Source organism: Cyprinus carpio, chromosome B17 (genome assembly GCF_018340385.1).
Source record: "Cyprinus carpio isolate SPL01 chromosome B17, ASM1834038v1, whole genome shotgun sequence".
In the NCBI taxonomy this organism is placed as follows: domain Eukaryota; kingdom Metazoa; phylum Chordata; class Actinopteri; order Cypriniformes; family Cyprinidae; genus Cyprinus; species Cyprinus carpio.
In genome coordinates, this window is record NC_056613.1 from 1474834 (window position 1) to 1492468 (window position 17635).

At 35.4% G+C, this 17635-nt stretch overlaps 2 protein-coding genes across 2 annotated transcripts in view; both read left to right on the plus strand.

Moving 5' to 3' along the window:
- The first annotated feature begins 334 nt into the window (after positions 1 to 334).
- Positions 335 to 13681, plus strand: LOC109053679 (NACHT, LRR and PYD domains-containing protein 3-like). Its single transcript, XM_042743167.1, is given in 13 exon segments — positions 335 to 420; positions 650 to 708; positions 989 to 1158; positions 1278 to 1397; positions 2224 to 2344; positions 2591 to 3643; positions 3645 to 3982; positions 3985 to 4480; positions 7582 to 7752; positions 8133 to 8303; positions 8428 to 8589; positions 11446 to 11492; positions 12538 to 13681. Coding segments are annotated over 11 exon segments (3381 nt in total). The 5' UTR covers positions 335 to 420; positions 650 to 708; positions 989 to 1010; the 3' UTR covers positions 13092 to 13681.
- A 2005-nt stretch (positions 13682 to 15686) lies between these two features.
- Positions 15687 to 17635, plus strand: part of LOC109069323 (NACHT, LRR and PYD domains-containing protein 3-like) — a 25065-nt gene continuing 23116 nt past the window's right edge. The window contains 1 exon segment of the mRNA XM_042743068.1: positions 15687 to 15839. Coding sequence (XP_042599002.1) covers positions 15697 to 15839 — 143 coding nt within the window. The 5' untranslated portion in view covers positions 15687 to 15696.

A 17635-nucleotide genomic window follows, 5' to 3' on the forward strand; every position in this document is an offset into this window, starting at 1 on the left:
ATTAAATGGTATTCTACATTAGTTTTGATATGGTCACCATTCAATCCCTTTTAATTCCATGTGGGCAGTAAAAAAAAAACCTAGTAAACAGGCTATTAATAAATGAATATATATTTTTTATGATTTCATGTTTTATTTGTTTAGGGCATTATCTGTGACTGTGTAGAATCTGTCGAGATGGCTTTGATTTCTTGATTTGATTTTCTGATGCGTCTTCCTAATGAGCACCTTGACCTAACATCGACTTTACACGTCAGCCTTATCTTATGGTTAAATTTTAGCTGAGCAGCTTGTAAAAATATAAATCTGTTCAGAGTTCATTTATGAAAATCACAAGAGAAATGTGAACAGCTTTTAGTTGATATGCTGCTGTCTAGAGATTAATGGAACGATGGTTGGTTCATTAATGATTGGACTGAGGTAGGTTTGAAAAAAATAATATTCATTTACTGTTTGAATCTGCACTTTAATGTTTTTTTTTTTCATTGACTACTGTAATGTCAGTGTATTTTTATGTGTATTAATCTATATTTAGTGAGTGCCTTTTGTATTAATACAGAAAAATAACAGAACTATGCTGTGAAAATTTATCCAAATAGAATGTTTCACATTCGAATATAAGATTTAAGAATATCAAAGTTTCTTCTAGCAGCAGTGTCTGAAAGTATTGAGTTTTGCTGGACTGAAAAAGGCATCTGGTTTTGACAGGTAATTATACAAATCTGTTTTCCTTACTTTATATACAAAGACCTTATTAAATAAACAGAACTTTAACCCTCTCAACTTGTTTGTGCATGTTATACAAATAGGATCTTTTTTATTTTTAATTATTATTATTATTATTATTATTATTATCATTATTATTGTATTGTGTGTTTATTAGTGTTACATGTTAACAATACACTTTAAAGGGCACCAAAGTGTTATATGTTTTTAATATTCCTTGAGTATATCTTAAGTAATTTGTTACATAATCTTGTTCTGTGAGTTCCTGGACTGTTGCCTCTACAATGAGTGTCAATGAGAGAAGAGGAGAGGAAGGTGCTGCTCGGACAAATAAAGCAGTATCTCCAAAACCCTGTCTTGAGTCTATGAAGAGCTTTGAGTCCATTGGCAGCCCCCCTAACATTAGTGATTCCAAATCCAGCAATGCCTTTAGTAAGAAAAGCTTGATTATGTCTTCCTTGTATTCTGGGTCATCTCAGGTTTTAAAGATGCCATTGCAGTAGATTGGTGTGTCCTGTGTTCTGACTGTTGTTTTCTCTATGTCTTTGTAGAAGAAGAGGGTGCTGTTCAGACATATAAAGCAGCATCTCAAAAACATGGTCTTGTGTCTATGAAGAGCTTCGAATCCATTGGCAGCCCCCCTAATTTTAGTGATTCCAGCAATTCCTTTAGTAAGAACGGTCTTGTTTTAATGTTTCTGTCCCATTTTGATTCATGTAAAGGTTTTTAAAATTTCATTATACACTACCAGTCAAAAAGTCTTTGGACAGTAAGTTTTAATGTTTTTTTTTATTATTATTATTATTTTTAATAATTCTCTTCTGCTCACCAAGCCTGAATTATTTTTTAATCCAAAATACAGCAAAAGCACTTATATTGTGAAATATTTTTACTATTTAAAATAACTGCTTTATATTTTAATATATTACAAAATGTAATTTATTTCTGAGATGACAATGCAGAATTTTCAGCATCATTGCTCCAGTCTTCAGCGTCACATGATCCTTCAGAAATCCTTCTAATATGCAGATTTTCTGTTCAAGAAACATTTATTATTATTATTATCAATATTTAAAACCACTGAGTATATTTTTTTCAGGATTCTTTGATGAATAGAAAGATACAAAGATAAGCATTTATCTGAAATAAAAAGCTTTTGTAACATTATACACTATACCATTTAAAAGCTTGGAGTCAGTTTATTTAAATCATTATATATTTATTCTTCAATTATGAATTATAGAAATTAATACTTTTTAGCTAGCCAAGATGCATTAAATTGATCAAAACTGATGGTAAAGACATTTATAATGTTACAAAAGACTTTTATTTCAAATAAATGCTATTCTTCTGAACTTTCTATCCATTAAAGAAACCTGAACTAAATCTATTTAGGTGTTTTCAACATAATAATAATAATAATAGTTTTTATTTTTTTATTTTAATAATAGTTTGGAGTGTCTTTGGTTCTAGGTGTTTTACCATGTGTCTTTGCAGAGGAGGACGCTGTTCAGAAACATAAAGAAGTATGTCTAGAACCCAGCGTGTCTCTGAAGAGTAACAAATCTTTTGGAAACCCCCCTAATATTAGAGATGGAGCAGTGACTTCTGACCCCGAGTGAGTAAGAACATGATTGAACTGCTGCAGTGTAACTTTCAATGACATATTCTTTCAACTGCAACAAGATACATTAGAGATTGTGGTGAAAACATTGAAGTGATGAGTTTAAATGATTGGATTTTTGTATTTTAGTATTGGGGTACTTGTATTTTACCTTTAAGATAACCAAGTAAGCTGGGGGCAACAGTTATTTAGACCAGTTTAGGTTAATTATACTTTTTTTATTATTATTTATTAATTTAGCAAGCAGAATATCAAAGCAGCAGCCCTGCAGAGAGACACATTACTGGAGGAGACTGATGGCATGCAGCAAAATTCTTTCCAACCAGTGAATGATGTCTTGCAGAGAGTCAAAGGCCAAAACAAAACCAGCATGAAGAAGAAGTATGAGAGATTATTTGAAGGAATCAAACTAGAAGAGAACCATACCCTCTTGAAGATGATCTACACACAGCTCTACATCATAGAGGGAGAGAGTGAAGGAGTGAATGAAGAACATGAGGTTTTACAGATGGAGAAAACACACAGAACACAAGACACTTCCATCTGCTGCAATAACATCTTTAAACCCTTAAATCAACCAGGACATGAGGAGAAAGATGAAATCAAGACTGTTCTTACTAAAGGCATCGCTGGAATTGGAAAAACCGTCTCTGTGCAGAAGTTCATTCTGGACTGGAGCGAGGGAAAAGCCAATCGGGATGTAGATTTCATGTTTGTTCTTCCATTTCGAGAGCTGAACTTGATTAAAGATCATCAGTACAGTCTTCACAGACTTCTACTGGACTTTTATCCTGAACTTCAAGATCTGGACCCAAAGATTTATGAGGAGTGTAAAGTTGTGTTCATCTTTGATGGTCTGGATGAAAGCAGAATTACACTGGTGTTTTCAGATGATGAGAAAGTTTGTGATGTGAATGAGTCTTCATCAGTGGGTGTGTTGATGTCAAACCTCATCAGAGGAGAGCTGCTTCCCTCTGCTCTCATCTGGATCTCCTCCAGACCAGCAGCAGCCAATCAGATCCCCTCAAAATACATCAACCGTGTGACAGAAATTCAGGGATTCAATGAGCCGCAGAAGGAGGAATATTTCAGGAAGAGAATCAGTGATGAGCATCAAGCCAGCAGAATCATCTCACACATTAGACGATCAAAAAGCCACTACACCATGTGCCACATACCTGTCTTCTGCTGGATCTCAGCCACTGTGCTTCAAAACCTCCTGAAACAAGATGACAGTGCAGAAATCCCTCAAACTCTGACTGAAATGTACATCCACTTCCTGCTGACTCAAATAAAAACAAAAGAATCATAAAAAAAAACATAGAGATCCAGAGAAACTCCTGAAGTCCAGCAGAGATATGATTGTGAAACTTGCTGAACTGGCTTTCAAACAGCTGATGAAGGGCAATGTGATGTTCTACGAGAAGGACCTGATTGAGAGCGGGATAGATGTCACTGATGCCTCAGTGTATTCTGGGATTTGCACTGAGATCTTTAAGGAGGAATCTGTGATTCATCAGAGGAAAGTCTACTGCTTCATTCATCTGAGCTTTCAGGAGTTTCTATCTGCTTTATATGGAATTGAGGAAAAGGTTCAACAAAATCACTAAAAACAACCTGTAACAAATACTAAAAGAAAAAAATTAAAAACAATGAAATCTCTCTGTATGAGCTGCTACAAGCAGCAGTTGATAAATCTTTAAACAGTAAAAATGGACACCTGGATCTTTTCCTGCGGTTTCTGCTGGGTGTCTCATTGGAGTCCAATCAGAGACTCATTAAGGATTTATTGACACACACAGTGAACAGCTCAGAGACAATCAAGAGAATCACACAGTACACTAAAGACTCAATCAAGGGTGATCAACTTTTCTTAGCTGACAGATGCATCAATCTGTTCCTCTGTCTGCTGGAAATGAAGGATCAGACTCTGTACAGAGAGATTCAGGAGTTTGTAAAATCAAACACTCGCTCAGTAAATCAACTCTCGCCATCTCACTGCTCAACAATCGCCTACATGCTTCAGGTATCAGAGGAGGTACTGGATGAGTTTGATCCGAGGAAATACAACACATCAGATGAGGGTAGAAGAAGATTGATACCAGCTGTGGTGAACTGCAGAAAAGCTATGTGAGTATTTAAGATACTGAAGATGAAACTGTATTTTAGTTTAAGTGAATATGTTCTTCCTTTTATGAACACCTCTGCAAATGTGCCAGTTTAGTAAAAGTTTTCCATAAAATCATGTCAGTTAAACAGGCAGTTTTCCTCATATAATTAATATAAAACTCCTACAGTTAAACAGGCAGTTTTCCTCTTATAATAATGATAATAATAATTAACTTTATTTTCTATAGCGCCTTTAAATGTAGAAAAAGCCCTATCGCCCATCAATCTTAAACGGGTTAATGGAACAGTTAAAAGGCCAGTTTCAGATGAGCGAAGGTCACGTGTTGGAGTATAAGGAATTAAAAGCACAGACAAATATGGAGGTGCCAACCCATGCAAAGCCTTGTAAGCATCAAATTTTTAAAATCAACCCCAAAAATTAACAGGGAGCCAATGTAAAGACTCCAAGACCAGAGTAATATGATCTCTCATCCGAGTTCTAGTAAGGATTCTAGCAGCAGAATTTTGCACTACCTGCAATTTGTTTAAGGTAACTTTTGACCCCCCCGCCGAACAAGGCATTACAATAATCAATCCTGGTAAACACAAAAGTGTTTATCAACCTCTCAGCAACAGAAAAAAGACAGCATACTGTATTTCTAAGATGAAAAAATTAGGTTTTAACTAGGGCTGTGCGATTAATCGAAATCGTAATAAAATCACAATTTGAGGGTGCGCGATTTCTAAATCGCTTTAGACCTCCTGCAGTAGCCTATGCTATCCGTTCCAATCAGAATGCAGCGCATTAAGTGGAGCGCAAGAACAGAACAGACTGGGCATATGCCTAACTCCAGGTTCACACACTCTGTCTGAGATGCGTATTTTTTCCGAGCCCATGTTAATGGATCAGAACGTTCACACTGCACGCGGTAAAAGATGTGAACAGAAAAGGTTATTAATCGAGAGGTTCGAAAAGAATGAATATCTAGCGCATGAGCATAGAGAGAGTTGTGAGTGAGTGAGAGGAGACATGTTTTAAGTGCGCGTACTCTCTCCGGAGACCAGAGAGAGTACACCAGAGCAGGGTGTATCTGAGCATGCATGTCTTGTTTTGTGACAAAGCAAAGGAAATCTGCGTGCGAGCGGAGAGATTCGAAGCCAGCTCACCAAATCGAATGTGCTTTCGCCTTACAGTAACGCGCTCTCGCTGTGCTGCTTCTGAACCGCATACGCATACTGTACACGCAACTGCAGATGGAGTACCTGTGAACCTTGGGCAATAAATATATTTCAGCACCTGAGGCACCGCAACAATGAGCTCTATGACCAATGCATGGCAAAAAAAAAAAAAAAAAAAAAGCCATGGACACGGATTTTATTTTATTTTATTTTGCCATATGTCTAAACATTTTGTAACACCTTTGCTTAGTGATTATTTTGACCTTTGTCTGTTCTAGAGGCATGTTACAACTTTTTGATAAAGCTCTCATTGGTTTTCTTTTGGAAATATGTTTCAAATTTATACTGAATGCATTTATGACTGTAAAGCATGTCTGTGTGTATGAAAATCGTGATTAAAATCGAAATCGCAAAATTGATCAAAAAATCGTGATAGGTTTTGAATCGAAAATCACCCCTAAATGCTTTAGTTTTGGTTTAAACTCCATAACTGAACCATCAACAGGCAAAGTAACCGACCCAGTTTTACGTAATTGGTGGGGTGAACCAGTGAGCATAACCTCAGTTTATAAAATCAAAAGACAAAGAAAAATTTTGTGACATCCATTCTTTTATCCTAAAAATATATATTGAAATAAAATCAACAGGCACAGTGTCATTAGGTTTAGTGTGTATGTAAATCTGAGTATCGTCTGCATAAAGGTGAAATTTTAGACCAAGAGATCTCAAAAGCTGACCAACTGGAAAAATATAGATGTTAAAAAGCAAGGGGCCCAAAATAGATCCTTGAGGGACTCCAGATTGCACAGCACCAGTTTTAGACCTAAATCCACCCATAGACACAAATTGCTTACAATCAGAGAGGTAGGACTTAAACCAATTAAGTGCAGTATCACAGACCCCAAAAACAGTTCCTAGCCGAGTAAATAAACCGAATGATCTACAGTGTCAAAAGCGGCACTGTAGATCATTCGGTTTATCAAAATTGAAAGATTACCAGAATCTGAAGCAATTAACAAATCCTTGACCACCTCTACCACAGCACTTTCAGTACTATAAAATTCGTGGAAGCCAGATTGCAAAGGCTAAAAAAGATTGTTTTCAGTTAAATGAGAAAGTAACTGAGAAGCAACCACTCGCTCCAAAATTTTAACAAGAAAAGGAAGATTGGATATGGGACGAAAATGAGAAAGGTTTTCATAATCAATATTTGTCTTCTTTGGTACTGGGGTAACTACAGCAATTTTAAAAGCAGGTTGTGCCATAGAGACTGTAAAAGTCAGATTAAAATATTTACTGAAATGACCTTAAGAATAAATGTTAGACTTCCCTAAGATTATGCACAGAGTCCAGAGTCAGGAACAGCAAAAAATGTTCAGACTTTTCTACATCAAAATTTATCATTAGTATTTCCTTCTTTGACTTTTAAAGCAAAAACAAATTAAACCCTCCAATACTTCACATTCAAAAAAAAAACCAATACCAATTAAACTTTTTTAAAATGCACATACCAAAAAAAATAATAACACTTCTTTCTTTCTTTCTTTTTCACTTATTTTTTTTTAACACAGATCTACAGTCCATACATTATGACAAAGCAAAAACAAACAAAAATTGTGCATTGACCTTATATAGTTAGGCCTTTTCTTTCTTTCTTTCTTTTTTTCTTTTACAAAATTGACAAAATGGGAATAAAAACAAAATAATGGCTTTTTTCATATAAATTCAGCCCATTTCCAGGAACACATCATTCTTTAGATTAATAGAAAAGGTGACCTTTTTCATCATGTTTACAGTGATTAAAACAGCTATGGGATGTTTCCACACTGTACCTAACAACCTAAAAATGTATCGCCACTTATAACGATTAACATGTATATCTGTCAGGGTTCAGCGACAACTTACCATCTCTTTACTGAACCATGTTTCATTCTGTGTCATAGACTTGCTTACTGTAATCTCAGTGATCAGTGCTGTGAAAGTTTGTCTTCATGTCTACAATCATCAAACTCGCTGAGAGTGCTGGACCTGAGTAACAATGGCCTGCAGGATTTAGGAGTGAAGCTCCTGTCCGATGGACTGAAGAGTTCACACTGTCAACTCAACATACTGAGGTCAGTGATTTGCAGTAAAATGTAATTCTGTCAGCAGGCGTGTCCAAAGTCAGTCCTGGAGGGACACTGTCCTGGAGAGTTTAGCTCAAACTTGCCTTAACATGCCTGCCTGAAAGTTTCTATGCCTAATAAGAGATTAATTAGCTGGTTCAGGTTTGTTTATTTGGGGTTAGAGCTAAACTCTGCAGGACATCGGCCCTCCAGTACCAAGTTCAGACTCCCCTGAGATACAGTAAATTGACATATCAATTTTTGCTACTGTAGTGTTTTTCAAAATATGAGGCAGTCGTTACTGATTAATTAAAATCATGAAATAAAAAAACAATGAATTGCATGTTTTGGAAAGATACATGAGAATAATTATTCTTTGTTCAATTTAGGTTGAAATGTTGCAATCTTACTGACCAGTGCTGTGGAAGTTTGTCTTCATCTCTACAATCATCAAACTCACTGAGAGAGCTGGACCTGAGTAACAATGACCTACAGGATTCAGGAGTGAAGCTGCTCTCTGATGGACTGAAGAGTTCACACTGTCAACTCAACATACTGAGGTAAATAAATAAATAAAAAAAAGAAAAAAAAAAAAAAAAACGGTTTAAAATTCACTTGGTTATGAAATTAAAGATGCTCTCTGTTCTGGTCCTTATCTATTGGGTCTTATGTGTTTAAATGTAGATTATCTGGCTGTATGGTGACAGAAGAAGGCTGTTGTTTTCTGGCTTCAGCTCTGAGTTCAAACCCCTCACACCTGAGAGAGCTGGATCTGAGCTACAATCACCCAGGACAATCATTAGTCAAGCTGCTCTCTGATCCAAACTACAGACTGGACAAACTCAGGTATGTTCAACACTTAATCATCCTGTCATTCCATTTAAAAGAGGGACTAAAAGATATGGAAGTCTGTTTCTGCCATTGAATGAAAAATAAAAAAGGTAATTGCGACTAATTATCTCACAATTCTGACTTTTTTTATCACCATTGCAAGTTTACATTTCACTATTCTGACTTTTTTCTCAGAACTGTAAGATAAAATCCCAATTACGAGTTATAAAGTCAGAATTTAGATATATAAACTATATAGCATTTCTGACCTTCTCTCGCAAGTTTATAGTTTATATCACGCAATTCTGAGAAAAGAAGTCTGAACTGTGAGATGTAAACTTGAAATGGCGAGGAAAAAAGTCAGAATTATGAGATAAAAAAAAATTGCAATTACCATTTTTATTTGTATTAATTTATGCAAAGCTTACATAAAAACGTGATAAAATGCAGAGAAATAAGTGTCTTAGGAATTTTAAGTATCATTTTAAGTGTTAAGAAGAGGATCTTGAGGATCCCTCAAAGAATCATAAGAGACATCTGCCTGAGTTTGGAGATGTAGTTCACCAGAGGGGGGTAGTAACGAGTTACATTTACTTCGTAACATGAGTATATTTTTTGGTTAACTATTATTTTAAAGATACTCTTACTCAAGTCAATTTTTAGTGAAAAAATGCTTCAGTTTGATCCAAATGCGCCATCTACTTTTCTCCAGGCAATGAGCGATGCCCATTCATGAATGAGTCATTATTTTGAGTCTATTCTCTTCAAAGGTTTGATCAAACCAGTTGGCAAACCAGTGAATTGGTTCCCGAATCAGTTTGAATGATTCGTTCAGTTCCCTGCCGAACCCATGTTAAAGGGTTAGTTCACCCCAAAATAAAAATTCTGTCATTAATTACTCAATCTTGTGTTGTTCGAAACCTGTAAGACCTTTGTTCATCTTTGGAACACAATTTAAGATATTTTTGATGAAATCTGAGGGCTCTCTAACCCTCCCATAGACAGCAAGGTAACTACCAAGTTCAAGGTCCAGAAAAGTACCAAGAAGATCGACAAAGTAGTCCGCGTGATATCAGTGGTTCAACTGTAAAGTTACAAAGCTACAAGAATACTTCTTTGTGCAAAAAAAAAACAAAAATAAAAACTTTATTCCACTTTTTAATCTCTACTGCGTCACTTGTGGATGTGCATTCACGAAAGTATCATGACACAAATGTGTGGCGGCGCTGGCACACATCTGGCGTAATGACGTCATCACGCCGGATCTGGGTCAGCACCACCACACGCTTACGTTATGATATTGTTGTGAACGCACGTCCACAAATTAATGAAAGCCTCCTGGTTTTCATCCAAAACATCTTAAATTGTGTTCTGAAGATGAAAGAAGCTTTTACGGGGTTTGGAACGACATGGGTGTAAGTGATTAATGACAAAATTTTAATTTTGGGTGGAGTAACCCTTTAAAATATAATTTAATTCAGTGATGCAAATCAGAATTTTCATCAGATGTTCCAGTTTTAAGAGTCATATAATCCTTCAGAAATCATTCTAATTGGCTATTGTTATGAAGAGACTGGGACAAGAGGCGTGCGGATGCATTTGCAAAGCTTTATTCTTAAACATGTTCAAAACAGGCAAGGGTCAGTCAATGGCACACAGGTATATTGTGGGCAAGACAAGAGTAATCCAAAGTGGGCATGGTCGATTGGCAGCTAACAGTATCCAGAGGGGTAATCTGACAAAATAAGTTATAGTAAGGTGCAAACACAGTCCAAACAGCAAGATGAAAGGGATAGTCCAAGACAAACTAATAATTCCAGGGCAGGCAGCTGATAGACAGGATGAGATAAACAGACTGGAATCAAGACACTGGTATAACAAGACTAAACTAGATTCAGAAAACTAGGACAGGAAACTGGCTCCGTAAAGTTGTGATTAGAACTTGTGATTAGTGCAATGGAGCATAGGAAATGTAGTCCAGGGTGTTGTGTAACAGTCTGTGTGGTGTGAGAGTCAATATAATGGGAGGGTGACCCCTGGTGACAAGTTGACAGAAGTTCATGGACAGGATTCGTGACAGCTATATTGATTTATTACCAGTGTTGAAAACAGTTTTGCTGTTTAATATTTTTTAGAACCTGTGACATTTTGTTCAGGATTCCTTGATGAATAGAAAGCTAAAAAGAACAGCATTGATAATAAATCAACATATTGGAATGATTTCTGAAGGATTATGTGACACAGAAGACTAGCAGAAAATATAGACCATACAGAAAGGCTGATGAAAATTCTGATTTGCATCACTGAAATAAATTACATAAAAAACCCATTAAAACGTGTGTGTGTGTGTGTCTGTGTGTGTGTGTGTGTGTGTGTGTGTGTTTATATATATATATATATTTATATATATATATATATATATATATATATATACACACACACATTACATAAGTTTTATCTATATCTAAATAAAAATAGACTATATACAGTGTATGATCCAACGTAACTAATAACCAACTACTTGAGTAGTTTTTTTTGTTTGTTTGTTTGTTTGTTTTTTTTGTATTCAATACTTTTTTACTCTCACTCAAGTAACTATTCAGACTATTACTTTTACTTTTACTTGAGTAAATATTTCTATAAGTAGTTTTAATTTTACTTGAGTACAGTTTTTGGGTACTCTACACACCTCTGTAGTTCACCCAAAACAATATTTTACCTCCAATAACATTTTATTTTGGAGCTCTGCAAAAAACTGCTGATTTTAAAACTTAATTTGTGTATTTTGATTTGATTTCAGGAGATCAGTTTTAAAGTATTTGCTATTTTTTAAGGTTATATAAAATGATTTTGACCTCTTGTGTTTTGTAGTGTGGATCATGGAGGAGAGATCAGGATTAAACCAGGACTGCAGAAATGTAGGTCACAAACATACACAAACATACACAGAGAGAGAAAGTCTTCTTTTGTTTTTATATTAAACAAACAATGTTTTCTATAACCTAACCCAACACTACCTCTGAACACTGTAACGTTTTGGATTGTGGGGTTTATTAAATCATTATTTAGTCATTAACCCGTTTGAATCCCAACACCAAGACAAGTTCCCTGTGTGTGTAAACACACTTGGCAATTAAACTCTTTCTCATTCTGATTCTAATTCTGAATTATGCATTGTCTGATTTCATAGATTGATTCAGATTTACGCCTGATCTGTGTTTCTATAATGAAATTATATTTAGATTAATGTGAGGTTTTTACAAAACAAATATTCAGTTAAGACTAAAATTGATCAAAAGTGACAACTCAAGCCATTGCGTGATTTCCTTCATTGGGTAAAGGTCATAAATGGCTTAGGCAGAAACCGATCAATACAGCTGCTAGGCTTTTGCGCATTACCCCAGTTTCGCCATGCATGTAAATTTCTTAGCCTGAATTCTGTTGGCTTAAGAGTGCATGTCTGACTATATGACAAGAAAGTGTCATTTTCTGAGGATCCCAGCAGCCAGTGCAAGCCTTTTACATTACGGGAGAAGAAAATATAATTTCTTGGTTCAAGAAAGATAACAATATAAGAAAGTATTCTCATCATATGCAGCCGAAGTATAAGTGTTGCAGTTAAAATGCTGCATCTGTAGAAAATGGATGTAGAAAATCTGTGCAAGATTCCTGCTGACATTTTGTACTACAATGGGGTTTTTAATGCTCTATTAACATCACAACAAACATAAAGGATACTCAATAGTCAGGTACACTAATGATTATGTTCGGCATCACTACCATGGAATAACCAGGTTTTTGTTTACTTTTCTAATAAAAAATAAAAAAAATATAAAAAAAATCTCAGACTTTTTACTTGCATTACGTGGTTGTTCGTGTTTTTTTTTTTTTTTTTTTTTTCTTATAAGTATGTTAGCTAACTTGTTGTTTTGTTATAAATGTTATAATCTCTTTTGTATTCAGATGCATGTGATCTCACTGTGGATCCAAACACAGCAAACACTCATCTCACTCTGTCTGAGAGGAACAGAAAGATGACATATGTGAGAGAGAAGCAGCCGTATCCTGATCATCCAGACAGATTTGATGAATGTCTTCAGGTTCTGTGTAGAGAGAGTCTGTTTGGACGCTGTTACTGGGAGGTTAAATGGAGCAGTGGTCATATTTTTATATCAATGGCATATAAAAGAATCAAGAGGAAAGGAACGGAAGACTGTTGGTTTGGACACAATGAAATATCCTGGTGTCTGTACTGTGTAATGAACAGATTCATTGTCAAACACAATAGTGAGAGCAGATTGTTATCTCTCAGTTTAAAATGCTCTAACAGAGTAGGAGTGTATCTGGACTGGTCAGCCGGCACTCTGTCCTTCTACAGCATCTCTGACACACACACATTCACACACATACACACATTCAACACCACATTCACTGAACCTCTCTATGCTGGATTTGGGGTTGATTATGATAGTTCAGTGTCTCTGTGTGAGATCAGTCAACCTCTTCAGAGAAACTGAGACACAGTTGAGTGAAAAACTATCTCTCTCTTTAACTCACACAGCTGTAAACTCTTTCTCTTTTCTAATTTTAATTTCAGTGTGTGTATAGAAACACACACTTTGATTTCAATCTAAATGAGACACATCACAGACTTTTATTTTTTTGTTCTAAAACTGATGAATTTTGATTTGACATTTGAGTCTCTGAGTGTCACCTGTTGGAAGATTTAGTTTCTCGCTCACAAGAAGCAGTAAGCTCATGCTCTATTAAAACTCAATACAATACTGAAAAGTACTTTCAAAGCAATTTCAAAGAGATTTGTGTCCTACAAATATAGGCCTTATCTGTATAGACTTTATATGTGACCCTGGAGCACAAAAGCAGTCTTAAGTCGCTGGGGTATATTTCTAGCGATAGCTATGGGTCAAAATGATTGATTTTCTTTTATGTCAAAAATCATTAAGATATTAGGTAAAAATCATGTTGCATGAAGATAATCTGTAAATGTCCTACTGTAAATATATAAAAACGTAATTTTTGATTAGTAATATGCATTGCTAAGAACTTCATTAGGATAAATTTAAAGGCGATTTTCTCAGTATTTTGATTTTCTTGCACCCTCAGATTCCAGATTTTCAAATAGTTGTATCATGACCAAATATTGTCCTATCTTAACAAACCATACATCAATAGAAAGCTGTATAAATCTCAATTTCAAAAAATTGACCCTTATGACTGGTTTTGGGGTCAAGGGTCACATATTTGAATGTGTGTACATTGTGATTTGATATAACTCCCCCTATTCTAAACCATTTGTATTATACTTTGGAAAAGATGTGGGGGGTTTTAACACATGCAACAATATATAAAGTGAATATTATCACATACTGTACTGTAATTATATGTCAGGTCGCAGGTTTGATCTGTCACTCCTCCTGCACGTGTCTTTTGTTTTTGCTTTTCTTTTCTGCGTGTTGGCCGTGCACACGTTGTTACTCCTTCTGATGACTGATTTTGTGCTCACTCGTTCCTGTGTGAGAGCATCTTTATCCTGTGTGGAGAGACTGCCTGGAATCTTATCTTTGCCTGTTCTGGAGGACTGTCCTTCATAAGAATCGGCTTCTGATCTGGATTTCGACATCTGCCTGTTCCTGTCTGTGCAAGCTTCTCTGAGTGATGTGGTCACCTGTCTGGACCTTGATTTCTGCCCGGATTCTGATCTTCTGATAATACTGAATAAATCAGTTTAAGTCGCATTTCTGCATTTGAGTCCTTTATCCCAGAGAATGCTGACATTATACTTTTCCAAGGCACACTAGTCATGATGAACTATTGTATGAATGAATGAATGAATTTCTGGCTTATAATTGGAGGGTGAATTAAATTGAATGATTTTTGCTCTGTCCTTTCATACTTGGTTAGCATAATATAATGGAATATATTCAAAAATAATAGTACTTTTTTTCTAATGTCTGGATCTGAGAAAAGCAAACTTATTTTCTATCAGTAATAAATTCTTATGAGCATCAGTTGTTATGTTAAATAATGATAAACAGCACAGATAAAGTGAGAGTGTTTCTGTAAAGGTTCTATTTCGATTTGGATTAGATTTAAGGATTTAAAAAACAGCTTTACCCGTGCAGGTGTTTTACACATGACCAACATTGTTTTTGTCTACTTCTGATCTTTGCACTGTCCACATTGTAACATTCTGTGTATCACACTGCTGAGCAAGCTGAACAGAAATGCAGATGAAGTGAAATGCAAACTGTTAAAAGACAGATTAAATAACTTCACATACTTCTGAATTGTAAAGTTTAATTTTAGAGTTTGAAGTAAAATTCAGGTGTCCGCAGATACAGTCAAAAGAGCTTAAACCCAGAATGTTCCTTTAAGGGGCAAAAAGTCCTTTGGTCACGTGACATTTTCGAAAGTGAAACTATTTCAACACTATCTTTTCTGACACGTAGAATGTGTACAACATCAGAGGAGAAAAGCTGTTTGTGAATAGTCAGTTTAAGAGCAGATCAGTTTAATGCTATAGAGACAATGAACTGAATGAAGTTTGTGTTTGTTCTTCATTATTGAGAAAGCGGTTAGAATAAACACGTTCTCATTCATTGGTAAACCAATACTGCATGTCGAAATACTTATATTTCTATCCTGTTCTAATGTATAAGTATTTTCATATTCTTTATTCTCTCTTCTAAGTGTTTTTCTTACTCTCAGCAGCCTTTACGTACCTGTTGATTACATTTTGTCTGGCTTTTGCAGTCACACAGTAATACAGTAATGAAAACAGAGCAAAGCTGTAAATAAATAAAATCAAGGTTGTATTGAATCAGCGAATTGAAAAGTTTAGACGAGTTGAAGTTTAAAAGATCACAGTTGATTCACATTGATCCTAGGAGCCATTTCTAAATCAGTTGAACAGCTTTTGGCGGGTGATTATTCATCCAAAGCTTCATGGCTCAAATTGTGAATGTGTTTTTTGAGTCTGTAAGCAAAGTATAGTTTGTTTTAATACATTAACAAATGTTTGCTTTTTCATTATTCTTGTAGTATGACAAGTGAATTCATTTGTATATATTTATTGTCTGTTTCTAAAGCACTTTCTGAAAAATGAGTCTTTATGAGAAGAGAGAGGAGGAAGATGTTCAGCCACATACATCTGCATCTCCAGAACCCAGCTGTTCTGTGAAGAGTGACAGATCCATGAGAAACCGACCTGATCTCAGGGAAGGGGCAGTGACTTCTGACCCTGAGTGAGTATAAACATGATTTAACTGCTGCAGTGAAAGTGAAACATTTAATGAGATTTTTTTTTTTACACAGAATATTCATATATTTGTTATAATGTAGCACATCTCCAAGTCAGAAGTGAAAAAAATGCAAGGTTGTTTTATGTTTTTTAAGTCAAGTAACATTTATTTTTATAGCGCTTTTAACAATGCAGATTGTGTCAAAGCAACTGTACAGCATTAATTAGGAAAATAGTGTGTCAATAATGCAAAATGACAATAGTAAACACTCAATTTAATATAAAACTAAATTTAATACAAAAAATGGTCTATTAGTTCTCTGGCTTGTATTTGTGAGACTTCCACCTGTGTTAAATATCTGTATAATAGGATTTCAGATTAAAGAAAGGAAAGATAATGGAGCTTAATACAATTTGTTTTGCTCCACGATATATAAGGAAATATAATATAAACAGCTCCAAGTTTGTGAACAAACATAATCAGTATTGTACAACATTCGAAAAGCTGTATGTGAATGATCTGAATGAGCTTTAGAACAGAGACTAGAGACCAACAGAACCGATTTGATGTTGAGTTCATTGTTGATGTGACAGTCAACGGTTGAACTATATAATTATAATTTACTATATAATTAATAAAGAGATCATGAGGTGAGGGAAACGTAGCATGCTTTGTATACCACACAGGAAAGGATTGTGTGGATTTTGGATCATTACCTAAATATCCATTTAAATGTTACTTCATTTTATGGTAGAAATGTCGTTAACGCATGCACTTAATTTTTGCAATCCTTAACGCGGTAAAATAATTTAACGCAGTTAATGCAAAATTACTGAAGCGCAATTTCTATTCTAACCCTTAAACCCAATTTTGCTTCTCTGCTTGTGATCAGATAATTTTAAACTGGTAAACTCCATTTTCCGTTTTTAGTCCAATGATCCAGGAAGCGAATGTGTTCAAACAATCCATCCAAAATAGCACTAATATAAAGGAAACTAGGTTGATTACATCAGAGATTGCAGAGCTCTGTCATAGTGATTGTCTCTGAAGAGCGCGAGCCCTCACACGTCGCACTGTGTGAAGGACAGACTGAACAAATTGTCATCATCCCACTGCTGTATGGCCAGATGAGACACAAACGGTCTCGCTAGTAGAGTTTTGATGGATGAAGACTGCAATCAAGGTAAAGATGATTGCGGTGGCATACAGGAGTTGTACAGTACAGTAAGCACACGTAAGTCCGTAATAATAATGCGTGTATAAGTGCTCTTGACGCACTGATCGCATTGAAATTAGAAGCATTATTATACTTTGGGAGGCAGCTTTAGCTTTGTTGCTTGGCATGTTGTTGTCATCTTACGGCAGGTAAAGTGTGAGGGCATTACTGGAAACACAGGTTTGTGTTTATATTTGGATTAGATGTGGTGTTAGAGCCACCGATCAGTGTTCCAGCCCAGCCCCTTTTTCTTCTGTCTGTTGGGCAGAGACTCCTTCTTGGTTGAAGCTCCTGGATTTTGTCTCACTCTCTCTCATTCTTCTATAGTTTCTCTGGTTGAAAAGTGTTTTTTTTATGGGATTATTATCCTGCCATGATTCAAAACTGAAAATAAAGTTCCGAAAGGTTGAAACTAAGTGTTCGAAAGCTCAAAATCTTACAAAAAAAAGTTTTGCAAGATCGAAAAATAAGATTTGCAAGCTTGCAAAATGTAAAAAAATAAAAAATCTCTGCAAACGTTTTTGAGATTTCCTTCTTCAGAACTGCAACATTTTTTTTTACGATGTTGCGCAAAGAATTTTTC